The 16,854-nt window shown below is 39.3% G+C and overlaps 1 protein-coding gene across 6 annotated transcripts in view; it reads right to left on the reverse strand.

Moving 5' to 3' along the window:
- Nucleotides 1–16,854, reverse strand: part of PRIMPOL (primase and DNA directed polymerase) — a 48,999-nt gene that overhangs the window by 24,816 nt on the left and 7,329 nt on the right. For all 6 annotated transcript variants that reach the window (XR_008378884.1, XM_053584659.1, XM_053584650.1 and 3 more), the window contains exons 3-5: nt 15,385–15,482; nt 12,220–12,349; nt 7,916–8,063 (exon numbers count right to left, since the gene is read on the reverse strand). Coding sequence is in view for 5 of the 6 variants with exons in the window: in XM_053584659.1 (XP_053440634.1) it covers nt 7,916–8,063; nt 12,220–12,349; nt 15,385–15,482 (376 nt within the window). In the remaining variant the exon portion in view is untranslated. The remainder of the gene's footprint in view (nt 1–7,915; nt 8,064–12,219; nt 12,350–15,384; nt 15,483–16,854) is intronic.

A 16,854-nucleotide genomic window follows, 5' to 3' on the forward strand; every position in this document is an offset into this window, starting at 1 on the left:
TGAGCCAGACGGAGCTAATAGAGTTTGGCTCTGGGTCACAGGCAGACATTGTGAGCGATCTGCCCTGGCAAGCTCCGCCCTCAGGGTCGCAGAGCTGGAATTGGGTGGGAGCTGGTAACCCAGCGACCAAGTAGCCTAAGGGCGGGGTCTGAGCCGCCTTGCAGCCCTAACCCTCGGGGGCAGAGGGAGACCAGTTTTGACACACAGGGTAAGTGGATAGCCACTTCAGCAGTGATTCCAGCAACAAGCACTTCCCTGAGAAAGCTTCTGCTCAGTAAGTGAACAAGTTCAAAGTGCCTTTTAAGTGGGCTGAAGAGAGATTTAGGGTGTCTACCTGCTGGGGTTCGAGAAACTAGCAGCCTCCAGTTGTATCAGAACTGTGATTAACATCTCATACCCCAGAAGACCACGTGTTGCCCAGACAATATTCAATTCCATATACATACTGCTTTGTTTTTGGTTGCGTGTGTGTTTTTTTTTGTTTGTTTGTTTGGTTTTTTTTTTTTTGGTTTGGTTGTTTTTTTTGTTTATTTTGACGTTCTAGATTGTTGTTTTGTTTTTTAAGTTCAACCTTTTCCATACAGATCCTTTTTCTTTCTCAATTTTTCTAGTTTAATTATAATTTCCCATTGCTGCCTATTTCAATAATCAGAACTTCATTTTTGTTAGTGTTTCTACCACTATTATTTGGTTTTTCCAGCCAATTTTATCCCGTAAAGTTTTCTGTTTGCTTGTTTTGGTTTGATTTATAGCATTTTTGTCTTTCCTCTCTACTTGGTGGAGGTGGGGTTCTGTGTCTGATCAGGTTAGCAAAGAGCTGCTGACCTCAAGGGAACCACCCCACTTGGCACCCCCAGAAGGTGTTTTTTTTTTTTTTTTTTTTAAGGTTGTATCAAAGTACCCTACTGTACACCTATATTCCTCTGTCTCCCTCTTTCTATGCCTCTCTTCTTTTTGTCAATATTCCTTTCACCCAACCACTCTCCTTTCTCTATTTTTCTTTTTTTCATTTTTTTTTTTTTTCTTATCACTCGGTCCTCATTTCTTTCATCGCTTTTTTGCTCTTAAACCTTCTCACCCTTCTGGTCCTGTAACCCTTAGTCCACAGGCACAAGAACTTAAAGAGCAAGAGGAATTGAAAGGAAAACTAGGGCAAGTAAACAGATAAAAGAAATCACCCATGAGGAAGAATCAGCAGAAAACTCCAGGCAACATGAAGAACCAGTCCAGAACTACCCCGCCAAGGGACCATGAGGTAGCTACTGCAGAGGATTCCACATATACAGAAATGTTAGGAATGACAGAAAGGGAATTTAGAATACACATGTTGAAAACAATGAAGGAAATGATGGAAACAATGAAGGAAACTGTTAATAAAGTGGAAAATAACCAAAAGGAAATTCAAAAACAGAATCAAATAAGAGATGAACGATATGAAGAATATAAAAAGGATATAGCAGAGCTGAAGGAAATGAAACAGTCAATCAGGGAACTTAAAGATGCAATGGAAAGTATCAGCAACAGGTTAGACCATGCAGAAGAAAGAATTTCAGAGGTAGAAGACAAAGTTCTTGAGATAACTCAGATAGTAAAAGAGGCAGAAAAGAAGAGAGAGAAAGCAGAACGTTCACTGTCAGAATTATGGGACTTTATGAAGCGTTCCAACATACGAGTTATAGGAATTCCAGAAGGGGAAGAAGAATGCCCCAGAGGAATGGAAGCCATACTAGAGAATATTATAAAAGAAAATTTCCCAAATATCACCAAAGATTCTGACACACTGCTTTCAGAGGGATATCGGACCCCAGGTCGCCTCAACTCTAACCGAGCTTCTCCAAGACACATTGTGATGAACCTGTCCAAAGTCAAGACAAAAGAAAAGATTCTGCAAGCTGCCAGGAGTAAGCGCCAGTTGACCTACAGGGGCAAATCCATCAGATTGACCGCAGACTTCTCTAATGAAACTTTCCAAGCAAGAAGACAATGGTCATCTACCTTTAATCTACTTAAACAGAACAATTTTCAGCCCAGAATTCTGTACCCTGCTAAGCTAAGCTTCAAAATTGACGGAGAAATCAAATCATTTACGGATATACAAACATTGAGGAAATTCGCCACAACAAGACCAGCTCTACAGGAAATACTTCAACCTGTTCTGCACACTGACCACCACAATGGATCAGCAGCAAAGTAAGAACTCAGAAATTAAAGGACAGAACCTAACCTCCACACTGATGCAAAAGATAAAACTAAGCAATGGACTCTCACAAAATAAGACGAATAGAATACTACCACACTTGTCAATTATCTCAATAAATGTTAATGGCTTGAATTCCCCACTGAAGAGACATAGATTGGTTGACTGGATTAAAAAACACAAGCCATCCATTTGCTGTCTGCAAGAAACACACCTGGCTTCAAAAGACAAATTAAAGCTCCGAGTCAAGGGTTGGAAGACAATTTTTCAGGCAAATGGAACTCAGAAGAAAAGAGGAGTTGCAATCTTATTTTCAGACACATGTGGATTTAAAGCAACTAAAGTCAAAAAAGACAAAGATGGTCACTTTATATTGGTCAAGGGAAAAATACAACAAGAAGACGTTTCAATTCTAAATATTTATGCACCCAATTTAAATGCTCCCAGATTCTTGAAGCAGACCTTACTCAGTCTGAGCAATATGATATCTGATAATACCATCATAATAGGGGACTTTAACACTCCTCTTACAGAGCTGGACAGATCCTCTAAACAGAAATTAAACAAGGATATAAGAGACTTAAATGAGACTCTAGAACAACTGTGCTTGATAGACGCATATAGAACACTCCACCCCAAAGATAAAGAATATACATTCTTCTCATCACCCCATGGAACATTCTCCAAAATTGATCATATCCTGGGACACAAAACAAATATCAACAGAATCAAAAGAATTGAAATTTTACCTTGTATCTTCTCAGACCATAAGGCACTAAAGGTGGAACTCAACTCTAACAAAAATGCTCGACCCCACCCAAAGGCATGGAAACTAAACAATCTTCTGTTGAATAACAGATGGGTGCAGGAAGAAATAAAACAGGAAATCATTAACTTCCTTGAGCATAACAACAATGAAGACACAAGCTACCAAAACCTGTGGGATACTGCAAAAGCAGTTTTGAGAGGAAAATTCATCGCTTTAGATGCCTACATTCGAAAAACTGAAAGAGAGCACATCAACAATCTCACAAGAGATCTTATGGAATTGGAAAAAGAAGAACAATCTAAGCCTAAACTCAGTAGAAGAAAAGAAATATCCAAAATCAAATCAGAGATCAATGAAATTGAAAACAAAAGAATCATTCAGAAAATTAATGAAACAAGGAGTTGGTTTTTTGAAAAAATAAATAAAATAGATAAACCATTGGCCAGACTAACGAGGAATAGAAAAGTAAAATCTCTAGTAACCTCAATCAGAAATGATAAAGGGGAAATAACAACTGATCCCACAGAGATACAAGAGATCATCTCTGAATACTACCAGAAACTCTATGCCCAGAAATTTGACAATGTGAAAGAAATGGATCAATATTTGGAATCACACCCTCTCCCTAGACTCAGCCAGGAAGAAATAGAGCTCCTGAACAGACCAATTTCAAGCACTGAGATCAAAGAAACAATAAAAAAGCTTCCAACCAAAAAATGCCCTGGTCCAGATGGCTTCACTCCAGAATTCTATCAAACCTTCAAGGAAGAGCTTATTCCTGTACTGCAGAAATTATTCCAGAAAATTGAGGAAGAAGGAACCTTCCCCAACACATTCTATGAAGCAAACATCACCCTGATACCAAAACCAGGAAAAGACCCAAACAAAAAGGAGAATTTCAGACCAATCTCACTAATGAACATAGACGCAAAAATTCTCAACAAAATCCTAGCCAATAGATTACAGCTTATCATCAAAAAAGTCATTCATCATGATCAAGTAGGCTTCATCCCAGGGATGCAAGGCTGGTTTAACATACGCAAGTCTATAAACGTTATCCACCATATTAACAGAGGCAAAAATAAAGATCACATGATCCTCTCAATAGATGCAGAAAAAGCATTTGATAAAATCCAGCATCCTTTTCTAATTAGAACTCTGAAGAGTATAGGCATAGGTGGCACATTTCTAAAACTGATTGAAGCTATCTATGACAAACCCACAGCCAATATTTTACTGAATGGAGTAAAACTGAAAGCTTTTCCTCTTAGAACTGGAACCAGACAAGGTTGTCCTCTGTCACCTTTACTATTCAACATAGTGCTCGAAGTTCTAGCCAATACAATTCGGCAAGACAAGGAAATAAAGGGAATCCAAATGGGAGCAGAGGAGGTCAAACTCTCCCTCTTTGCTGACGACATGATCTTATACTTAGAGAACCCCAAAGACTCAACCACAAGACTCCTAGAAGTCATCAAAAAATACAGTAATGTTTCAGGATATAAAATCAATGTCCACAAGTCAGTAGCCTTTGTGTACACCAATAACAGTCAAGATGAGAAGCTAATTAAGGACACAACTCCCTTCACCATAGTCTCAAAGAAAATCAAATACCTAGGAATATACCTAACGAAGGAGGTGAAGGACCTGTATAAAGAAAACTATGAAATCCTCAGAAAGGAAATAGCAGAGGATATTAACAAATGGAAGAACATACCATGCTCATGGATGGGAAGAATCAACATTGTTAAAATGTCCATACTTCCCAAAGCAATCTACCTATTCAATGCCACTCCTATCAAAATATCAACATCATACTTTCAAGATTTGGAAAAAATGATTCTGCGTTTTGTATGGAACTGGAAAAAACCCCGTATAGCTAAGGCAGTTCTCTGTAATAAAAATAAAGCTGGGGGCATCAGCATACCAGATTTTAGTCTGTACTACAAAGCCATAGTGCTCAAGACAGCATGGTACTGGCACAAAAACAGAGACATAGACACTTGGAATCGAATGGAAAACCAAGAAATGAAACTAACATCTTACAACCACCTAATCTTTGATAAACCAAACAAGAACATACCTTGGGGGAAAGACTCCCTATTCAATAAATGGTGTTGGGAGAACTGGATGTCTACATGTAAAAGACTGAAACTGGACCCACACCTTTCCCCACTCACAAAAATTGATTCAAGATGGATAAAGGACTTAAACTTAAGGCATGAAACAATAAAAACCCTCCAAGAAAGCATAGGAAAAACACTGGAAGATATTGGCCTGGGGAAAGACTTCATGAAGAAGACTGCCATGGCAATTGCAACAACAACAAAAATAAACAAATGGGACTTCATTAAACTGAAAAGCTTCTGTACAGCTAAGGAGACAATAACCAAAGCAAAGAGACAACCTACACAATGGGAAAGGATATTTGCATATTTTCAATCAGACAAAAGCTTGATAACTAGGATCTATAGAGAACTCAAATTAATCCACATGAAAAAAGCCAACAATCCCATATATCAATGGGCAAGAGACATGAATAGAACTTTCTCTAAAGACGACAGACGAATGGCTAACAAACACATGAAAAAATGTTCATCATCTCTATATATTAGAGAAATGCAAATCAAAACATCCCTGAGATATCATCTAACCCCAGTGAGAATGGCCCACATCACAAAATCTCAAAACTGCAGATGCTGGCGTGGATGTGGAGAGAAGGGAACACTTTTACACTGCTGGTGGGACTGCAAGCTAGTACAACCTTTCTGGAAGGAAGTATGGAGAATCCTCAAAGCACTCAAGCTAGACCTCCCATTTGATCCTGCAATCCCATTACTGGGCATCTACCCAGAAGGAAAGAAATCCTTTTATCATAAGGACACTTGTACTAGACTGTTTATTGCAGCTCAATTTACAGTCGCCAAAATGTGGAAACAGCCTAAATGCCCACCAACCCAGGAATGGATTAACAAGCTGTGGTATATGTATACCATGGAATACTATTCAGCCATTAAAAAAAATGGAGACTTTACATCCTTCGTATTAACCTGGATGGACGTGGAAGATATTATTCTTAGTAAAGCATCACAAGAATGGAGAAGCATGAATCCTATGTACTCAATTTTGATATGAGGACAATTAATGACAATTATGGTTATGGGGGGGGAAACAGAAAGAGGGAAGGAGGGAGGTGGGTGGGGCCTTGGTGTATGTCACACTTTATGGGGGCAAGACATGATTGCAAGAGGGACTTTACCTAACAATTTCAATCAGTGTAACCTGGCTTATTGTACCCTCAATGAATCCCCAACAATAAAAAAAAAAAAAAAGACAAAAAAAAAAAAAAAAAAAAAAAATAATAATGTGCCAATTGTTGGTTGCTTAATTTTGACTAATGTACCATGTACATTGTGCAAGATCCTAGCATTAGGGGAAGTGCAATGAGGGGTAGACGGGAACTCTGTGCTATCTTCACAACTTCTCTATAAATCTAAAGTTATTCCAAATTATTAAAAATTTTTAAACTATATGGCTAGCAGCATTTCACAAATATCTTGGTCTTAGGATCCCTTTACAATCTTAAAAATTACAAAATATTATTGAAAATGTATGTGGGTTATATATCAATATTTAATGTATTAGAAATTAAAACTGAGAAATGTCTTAATGTGTTCATTAATTCATTTAAATAAGAATAATAAACCCATTATTTATTAACATAAAAAAAAAAAAAAAAAAAAAAAAAAAAAAAAAAAAAAAAAAAAGAAAGACACACCGTGGTCAAGGATGACACCAACAGGTTCTGGGTGGGGGGGGAAATGAAGAGCTCAGCGTAGGACACGCTCAGTTTGGCATGTCTGCATGGGGACATTTGGTGGCTGGTTGGCTACAGGGGGCATCGAGGACAACAATCTGGGCTGAAGATAAAGATTTCAGAGTCATAAACACAGATGATCGTGAAAGCCGTGACAGTGGACAACTGTCAAGGGTAAGGACAGAGTGTGAAGAGGGTAGCGGACAGACTCTACAATTACTAACATCTAAGAGGTGAGGGAAGAGACAGGGAAGCAACGCCCCATGGAACTAACAGGAGGCGAGCAGCAGCCCTGGACACCAGCACACACAGGTCGTGACCAGTGACACCTAGTCCGAGTTAGGTTCCTGGCTTTTATGCCAGTCCCTTAATGACCACACTCATGCCTTTCACCCTAGGTGGCTGTGAAGCTGTAAGACACCCTGAATCGATGACCTGTCACCTGTGCTCAGTCAACCAGCTGCTGTTTGGACCCAGGGATACTTGCCCTACCCTCCCTTGACAAACCTGCAGGATTTGGGCTTTGTTCAGGCTTGAGTTTTGGTACTCCCTTCCTGCCCCATGTTTTCTTCTGGACTGACGTCATTTCACACCTCAGCCTGAACCTCTAATGCCCAGGCTTAGGACCAATACTCTGGTGATACACTCAGGCTTCCATATCCAGACTTCTTTCCAGCCCCGAAGTTCAGCCTGGAACAGTAAACAAGTCTTCCCTGATGTGACCTGGGACCCAAGTCCCAAAGGAAGGCTGAAACAAAGGTCAGAAATCCAGGTAAGAGGAGTCACAGAAAAGGCTAGAAATGAAAAAGCCACTTATGAATTTTCAGAAAACTGAGATGGATCCTGTAGGAGCAGAAGCCAGCACTTGGACACACATGGCCACTCCAATATCTGTGGTGAGAGGTGTGAACGCCAAAGATGTTCTGAGCAGGAATGTGCCTGGAACAGAAGGACAGGTCTAGGGCTAAGGGCAAATCCTGAAAGCATGAAAGATCACATTTTGCATTTTAGGATAAGTTACCAACCATAAAACTTGATAAGCACTTACACATTTTAAGAGGAATCGGAAAATATGAGTTTTTAATACAACTCTCATCATTTAAAAAAAAAAAAAAAAGAACAGTGTACTCACCAACATGAATGTTATCTTTAAATGCCACATCTTGGAGCTGAAATATTAAATGGCGGCTAAATTTTTCATCAGTGCTAGAATCCAAGTTCAAAACATCTTCAGCTGAACAGTTAATACTATATAACTCTTGAAGTGCTTTACACACATGCTAAAAACACAAGTTAAAGATAAATAATTTATACTTCTGTTTTAAAATTTTTCTATAAGCAAAATTCAAAAGTCGTGATATAAGTAAGCTTAACAGTTAAATATCAATTCATTATCAGAATGTTTACAATAGAACAATCTTACCAATGTCCCTAATCTACACCAACTTTCCCTTATATACTCTTCAGTTTGTAGCTAGACAAGGAGCCCATCCAGAATAAGACTACATTTCTCAGGCCCCTTTACAGTAAGGAGTGGCAGTGTGACCAAGTCTGGCTGATGGGATATGAGGAGGAGGAAAGGACGCCACTTCTAAGATAAAGGTGAGGGGCAGGCCCCTTGCCGCTTGAGCTACAGGTGCCTAGCATAAATGCTGTGTAATTTTGAACTTAAGATTTTTATAATTTTTTTTTCAAGTTTTGGTGATACAGAAAATTAGTTGTTCAAGACCCATTGGATAAGGTGCTATAAAGAAGTAGAAGGGAAAAAACTCTGAATACCCACAAGATTTATGCCAATACCAGGGCTTATTAATATGCTACAAATGGAATCTACCACTTTCCACTGATTGGCACACAGGAAGGCAGGTGTGAGCCATCTTGGACGGCGTGAATAAAGCAGCACCTTAGGAGTAACAAAGCCACAAGCCTAGTCTCTAATGCACTGGAGCCACATGACATACTACTTGAGAGAGAAATATATTTTCATCTCATTTAAGCCACTTTAGTTCATAATTATGGCGGCTAAGTCCACCCTAATTTATTATCCTCCATTAGATTACGAACTCTGTGAAGTCAGGAACTCTGTCTGTTTGGGCTCACCCCTGTATTCCCAGTCCCTGGCACAGTGCACAACATGTAATAACAGCTAGAACATTTCTGATAAAGGAACAAAGTGGAGTGCTATACTTTGGAGCTATAGAGAATGAATCAGTGACTCTAGGTAGAAAAGCAATCATACGGTCCTAAATTTTCTTTCCCAACTTAAACGTTAAATTAAAATTTAAGTTATTTAGGGCAGCGCCTGTGGCTCAAAGGAGTAGGGCGCCAGCCCCATATGCCAGAAGTGATGGGTTCAAGCCCAGCCCTGGCCAAAAACTGCAAAAAAAAAATGAAAATTTAAGTTATTTAAATAAGTATATTATAAAATCAGAAAGTTAAAACTACCTGATTGTTTGAGCAATGATCATATAAAATGCATTATTAGAAACAGACTTCATATTAACCGACAGAAGTGGCTTGTTGAAATGTGTCAGCCATTAAACAAAAGGGTATTATATATTATGACCAATTATTACTAACCCTTTGCTAAACTTAGGTTAAGTGCTAACCTAATTAATGCCTCCTTACATAGAGTCAAAAGAAAAAGTACTTACTGGATTTAAACTTCCTGCATACAAAGTAACCAATAAATGAAATTAATTTCAAAGTAAGTACTTATAAAGACATTATATTAAGTAATTTCATAAGAATGTTCTATCAAATGGTAAACATGTTAAATAAAAATGCTGAAAAAAATAAAAATAAATAAATAAATAAAAGTAAAAATATGGGGCAGCACCTGTGGTTCAAGGGAGTGGGGGCACCAGCCCCATATACCAGAGGTGGCAGGTTCAAACCCAGCCCCAGCCATAAACTGCAAAAAAAAAATTTTTTTTAATGCTGGCCAGGCATAGTGGCTCAAACTTGTAATCCTAGTACTCTGGGACCAAAGCAGGAGGATTGCTTGAGACCAGGAGCTCGAGCCCAGCCTCGGCAACATAGTGAGATCTTATCTTTATAAAAAAAATTTTTAAATGCTACATAATTTTTTTTATTTTTTTTTTTTTTAAGACAGAGTCTCAAGCTGTCACCTCAGGCATCACAGCAACCTCAAACTCTTAGGCTTAAGCGATTGTCTAGCCTCAGCCTCCCAAGTAGCTGGGACTACAGGTGCCCACCACAACACCTAGCAATTTTTAGGTTATAGTTGTCATTGTTCGGCGGGCCAGGGCTGGATTTGAACCCGCCAGCTCCGGTGCATGTGGCTGGCACCCTAGCCGCTTGAGCTACAGGCACCGAGCCTAAATGCTGTGTAATTTTGAACTTAAGATTTTTATAATTTTTTTTCAAGTGTTGGTGATACAGAAAATTAGTTGTTCAAGACCCATTTGGATAAGGTGGTATAAAGAAGTAGAAGGAAAAAAATTCTGAATACCCACAAGATTTACGCCAATACCAGTGTTTATTAATATGCTACAAATGGAATTTGCACTCATGCTGATTTCATTAGGGGTAGTTTTGTTTCTAATACAACACAGTACTTCCTTGTTAATGAATAGTATCAACATCTTTAAGTGCCAGTAAAATCTCTGAATCTGAATTCCTTGTAGACCAGAGAACCTGCACAATAAATCCTAATTTAGACTGTAGAATTGTATCACATGCCAGAAAAGTCAATATTTATAAATTATTAAAAACAATTAATTTGAAAAATTAAAGAGAATTTACCAACCATAATGAAATAAGCATTTAAATTTATTTTTAAGGGTTCAGTGGCTTCTTTAAGAAAAACATAACTTTTTTGTGTGTGTTTTGTATTTTCGGGGGAGAGAGATTTTACGTATATTTCCTCTACTTCAAAGCCAGAATAAAGCTAACTTTCCATACATTTTTTAAAAAGAATTTTCAGGCCAGGTGCTGTGATCCTACCACTCTGGGAGGCCAAGGTGGGTGGATTGCTGGAGCTCATGAGTTAAAGACCAGCATAAGCAAAAGCAAGACTCCCGTCTCTACTAAAATAGAAAAACTGAGGCCAGAGGATTGCGTGAGCCGAAGAGTTGGAGGTTGCTGTGAGCTATGAGGCCACGGTACCCTAGCCAGGGCAACAGCTTGAGACTCTGTCTCAAAAAAATAAAAGAAAAGAAAAAAGAGAAGAGAAGAAAAATATAATTAATCAACAAATGTTAATAGCTGCTCTTGAGGCCAAAGTCAATAGACCACATGATTTTAATACAACGTCATGCAATGCAATCTTAAACTTTCTTTGGAAATAACTGCAACAGAACTTAGCTGGATAAGTGCATATTATTCCTTTTTTTAGTAACTTCCTAGTTGACATAGCTAAATCAAAAATAAATACTAGAATTACATTCTTTTCTCTTAGTTAAAAATAGGGATACAGGGGCCGGGTGCGGTGGCTCAGGCCTGTAAACCTAGCACTCTAGGAGGCCGAGGCAGACAGGTTGCTCGAGCTCACCATTTCAATACCAGCCTGAGCAAGAGCAAGAACCCATCTCTAAAAGATAGCTGGGCACTGTGCTAGACCTGTGCTGGAGGCCTGTCGTCTCAGCTACTCAGGAGGCTGAGACAAGAAGATTGCTTGAGCCCAGGAGTTTGAGGTGGATGTGAGCTATGATGCCATGACATTCTACCCAGGGTAAAAAAGTGAGACTCTATCTCAAAATAAATAAAATAAAATAAAATAAAATAAAAATAAAAATAGTGGTAACTGTATCTGTAGACAAGGTTTTACCCACAACTATCTGTAAGGTCTTGAGTAGAAGTTAATCTCTTTTAGGTCTTTCTTTTTTTTTTTTTTTGTGGTTTTTGGCCGGGGCTGGATTTGAACCCGCCACCTCTGGCCTATGGGACCGGCGCCCTACTCCTTGAGCCACAGGCGCCGCCCAAGGTCTTAATTTCCTTATTAAATGACAAGATAAAATAACCTAAAATTCCTGCCAGCTAGAAAATTCTAATACTTTTTTTTTTTTTGAGACAGAATCTCACCCTGTCACCTTGGGTAGAGAAAGTGCTATGATGTCACAGCTCACAGCAACCTCAAACTGTTTTGTTTTGTTTTTAGAGACAGAGTTTCACTTTATCGCCCTTGGTACAGTGCTGTAGCATCACAGCTCACAGCAACCTCCAACTCCTGGGCTTAAGCGATTCTCTTAACTCAGCCTCCCGAGTAGCTGGGACTACACGTGCCCACCACAACTGGCTATTTTCTTTGCTGCAGTTTGGTCAGTGCCAGGTTCGAACCCGCCACCCTCATTATATGGGGCTGGCGCTCTACTCACTGAGCCACAGGCACTGCCCAACTTCAAACTCTTGGGCTCAAGCAATGCTCTTGCTTCAGCCTCAGATCAAAGGAGAAAAACTTAGCCTGTCACTTACCTCGATGAGTAATGCAACCATCCTCTTCCCATCAGCTCCTGGATTGGCAGGTCTATTAAATTCCAAGTCAAAGTAAAGCTTGCACACAGCATCTTCAGGAATAACTTCATAGCAGTGCAAGAGATTGTTTCTAAATTGAGTAATTCAAGATTATTAGATTTCTATTTTATACCTTTTAAGTCAAAGTTGAGGCTGGGTGTGGTGGCTCATACCTGTAATTCCAGCACTCTGGGGAGGCCCAGGTGGGAGGATCCCTTGAACTCAGGAGTTCAAGACCAACCAGAACAAGAGCAAAACCCAGCCAGGTGCAGTGGCTCACACCTGTAATCCTAGTACTCTGGGAGGCCGAGGCGGGTGGATCGTTTGAGCTCATGAGTTCAAGACCTGCCTGAGCAAAAGCGAGACCTCATTTCCACCAAAAATAGAAACACTGAGGCCAGAGGATGGCTTGAGCCCAAGTTGGAAGTTGCTGTGAGCTATGACACAACAGCACTCTACCCAGGGCAACAGCTGTCTCAAAAAAAAAAAAAAAAAAAAAGGCTCGGCGCCTGTGGCTCAAGCGGCTAAGGTGCCAGCCACATACACCTGAGCTGGCGGGTTCGAATCCAGCCCAGGCCTGCCAAACAACAATGACAACTACAACCAAAAAATAGCCTGGGCATTGTGGCGGGCGCCTGTAGTCCCAGCTACTTGGGAGGCGGAGGCAAGAGAATCACTTGAGCCCAGGAGTTTGAGGTTGCTGTGAGCTGTGATGCCATAGCACTCTACCCAGGGCAACAGCTTGAGGCTCTGTCTCAAAAAAAAAAAGCAAGACCCATCTCTATAAAAAATAAAAAAACTAGCTGGGCGTGGTAGCAAGTATAGTCTCAGCTACTCTGGAGGCTCAGGGAAGAAGATGGCTTAAGCCCAAGAAATTGAGATTCCTGTGAGCTACAATGACACCATGACACTTAACCCAGGGCAACAAAGTGAGACTCTGTCTCAAAAATAAATAAATAAATAAATAAACAAACAAATAATGTTGATCTTGTATCTCAAAGTGTAGTGTTAACTGTGCTTTAAATACATGTAAGTAGGAATTAAAGACATGATAAAGTAAATGTGTTTACCATAGATTTATGGCTCAGAGTATTAAGAATTTCCATCAAATAAGATGTAATGATTATATTCTGTAACATTATTTACTTGAAAAATGCTGTCAATTTCACAGTGTTTTTACTCTATAAAAGAAGACCTCACTGAGGTGGGCCTAGTTTTCTCATTCATTCTCAGATGATTCTGATATGGAGTAATATCTCCACATTCATTTTTGGTGTCACCAGGAAACAAATTCTGAGAAAAGAATATTCTTTTTCAAAGTGAGATCCCAGGATCACATTCTTGGGATTCCATGAATTTTCCATGAGAATAATTTTATATTTTCATTAGGAAGATAATGTTTATAAAATTTGTTTTAAAAATTCTGAATCTTGGCTCAGTACCTGTAGCTCAGTGGCTAGGGCACTGGCCACATACACCAGAGCTGGTGGGTTCAAACCTGGCCCGGACCTGCCAAACAACAATGACAACTACAACAAAAAAATAGCTGGGAGTTGTGGCAGACACCTATAGTCCAGCTACGTGGGAGGCTGAGGCAAAAGAATCACCTAAGGCGAGTTTGAGGCTGCTGTGACCTGTAATGCCACGGCAGTCTACCGAGGGTGACAGTGAGACTATCTCCAAAAAAAAAAAAAGAAAAGAAAAGAAAAAATCTGTCTCGGCACCTGTAGCTGGGTGCCCGCCACATACACCTAGGCTAGGGGGTTGTTCGAACCCAGCCTGGGCCAGCCAGAACAACAATGAAACTACAACAACAACAACAAAAAAAATAGCCAGGCATTTGTGGCAGTTGCCTACAGTCCCAGCTACTTGGGAGGGTGAGGCAAGAGAATCACTTAAGCCCAAGAGTTTGAGGCTGCTATGAGCTGTCACACCATGGCACTCTACCTATAGCTACAGCTTGCGATTCTGCCTCAAAAAAAAAAAATTCTGAGTCACCTGATTTCAATAAGCTTTTACTGTTCACGTTCGCTCTTCTTGCCAGCAAGAAGAGACAGGACTTTAACACAGGTTAATAAAAACAGAAGCCATGGGTGGCGCCTGTGGCTCAAGGAGTAGGGCGCCAGTCCCATATGCCGGAGGTGGTAGGTTCAAACCTAGCCCCGGCCAAAAAAACCCTAAAAAAAATAAAGAAAAATAAAAATAAAAACAGAAGCCGACTTAACAGGTAAATGATAATTTGGGCTAACTGACTTTCATTTGGCAGCCTACAAAGGGTGTGCAGAAAAAAAGAAAAGTGATTTCTTGAACCCAAGACTCTGAAGTTGCTGTGAGCTATAATGAGGCCTCTGCATTCTCCCCAGGGCTACAGTGTGAGCCTCTGTCTCAAACCAAAAAAAAAAAAAAAAGAAAAGTGATGGGGGTTTGTACCAGGTAGCACAGAACTCAAACCATGCCCCCTACCCCCTACACGTACACCCTGGAGCCCTCAATACCACATTTACATAGAAAGATAAGATTTAGTAATCAAAACACAGCACCTCATCTTAATGATTTTAATTCAACTCTGATACTGTAAGACTACAAACATAAATAAATCTAGTTTTATCTTTGAAGCTACTTAAGCAACATTATAATAAAAGGTTTTTTCCCCAGATCCCCACAGAAAATACTTCTAAGTCAATACTGAGCATCTGTAACAATATGGTCTCCTTTTCCATACATTATTCAAGTCTAAGAAATAGATGGACAAATCACCCAGTTCAAATAATAATAAATAACTTAAAATAATAAATAATAAAGCAGATATCTCTTGATTATTAGAAACTTATAAAGTATCCATTTGTGATTTAATACTCGTTTCCAAAATAAAAACTTCTGTGTCCCTCTGGGTACACAGACATGTGTGTGTATATATATGGGTTGTTTTCTCCTAGCACCTGGGGAAATAATCAAGTGTTGCTATGACAGAGAAATTCCAGAACTCAATTCTAATAGTGAAGGAGTAACTAATCATGTGGTCAAGAACGCTGAAAGCCAATTTAGCCTGAATTAATTTCATCCAAATTACTAGGTGAAGGAAATGTAACATTAGCTTAAATGCATTTTCTGTTACACACTACTTACCTGGATTTATAGTAAAACCAAAGTTCAACATAGGTTGTTACAAGGTAAATACGTTGTCCATCTCCCACTTTGCATTCCAAGGCAAATACATGAACATCCTATAGAAAATCAAATAGTATTCAGAAAATGTTAACCTAAATTCAACTGTAACTACTGAAAATAAAGACTATCACATTTTCAGAAACTGGAATTTGAACACTATTGAACACAAAAGTAACTAGATCAAAATCTACTTAATCATTTGCATAATATATGCACAAAGTAAAAACAATTTGAATATATAGATTAAAAAGATAATAATAAAAGAAAAATCATTCTTAATTCTATTATTGTAGTTTGACTTTCTATGATAGTTTTATTTCTTAGCTTATAAAATTAAACTTACTTTTCCTTTGAGACAGTCTCACTTTGTCACCCTTGGTAGAGTACCAGGAAGTCACAGCTCACAGCAACCTCAAACTCCTGGGCTTAAGCAATTCTCTTGCCTCAGCCTCCCAAGTAGCTGGGACTATACGCGCCTACCACAATGCCCAGCTATTTTTAGAGACAAAGTCTCACTCTGGCTCAGGTTGGTCTGGAACTGGTAAGCTCAATCTACCCGCCTGGGCCTCCCAGAGTACTAGGATTACCAGGCAAGAGCCATTGCCCCTGGCTAAACTTACTTTTCAAAATTACCTAAACTATTATAAATTATTAGTTTCCACTTAGCTAAAGGTAGCTGGTGAGCCTGTTTTTATAGACCAATAATTGGCAATTCCATATTTTTTTAAAAATTCAACTTCAAATGAATCTGTTGAAATTTTAATTTCTGATGTCTTAAGTTTACACAAAATGAGTAAGAAAGGTGTCTGTTACGCTTCCTAAGAATTCTCCTAAGAATTCCAGCACTTTTGAGCATTTTTTTTTTTTTTTTTTTTGGAAACAGTCTCACTTTGTCACCCTCAGTAGAGTGCTGTGATGTCATAGCTAACAGCAACCTCAAACTCTTGGGCTCAAATAATTCTCTTGCCTTAGCCTCCCAAGTAGCTGGGATTACAAATGCCCGCCACCACAACAGGCTATATTTAGAGACAGGTCTCACTCTGGCTCCGGAGGAATCCTTCAGCCTCCTATAATTATAGGCATGAGCCATCATGCCTGGCCTAACTTCAAGCTTTTATACAGCATCAGAAATCAGACTCACAATACATTTTGTTTGATTTCATGCATCTTTTCTACTTCTTTATATTCCCCATAGTGCCCAACAAAAAAAGAATGTGCAATACACATCTGTTGCTTGATTTACTAGTTTTTTTTTTTAAAGACAGGTAGAGTACCATAGCGTCATAGCTCACAGTAACCTCCAGCTCTTGGGCTTAGGCAATTCTCTTGCCTCAGCCTCCCAAGTAGCTGAGACTACAGGCACCCGCCACAACACCCAGCTATTTTTTTGCAGTTTGGCCGGGGCAGGTCTGAACCTGCCACCCTTGG

This window comes from Nycticebus coucang, chromosome 1 (genome assembly GCF_027406575.1).
Source record: "Nycticebus coucang isolate mNycCou1 chromosome 1, mNycCou1.pri, whole genome shotgun sequence".
NCBI lineage: Eukaryota > Metazoa > Chordata > Mammalia > Primates > Lorisidae > Nycticebus > Nycticebus coucang.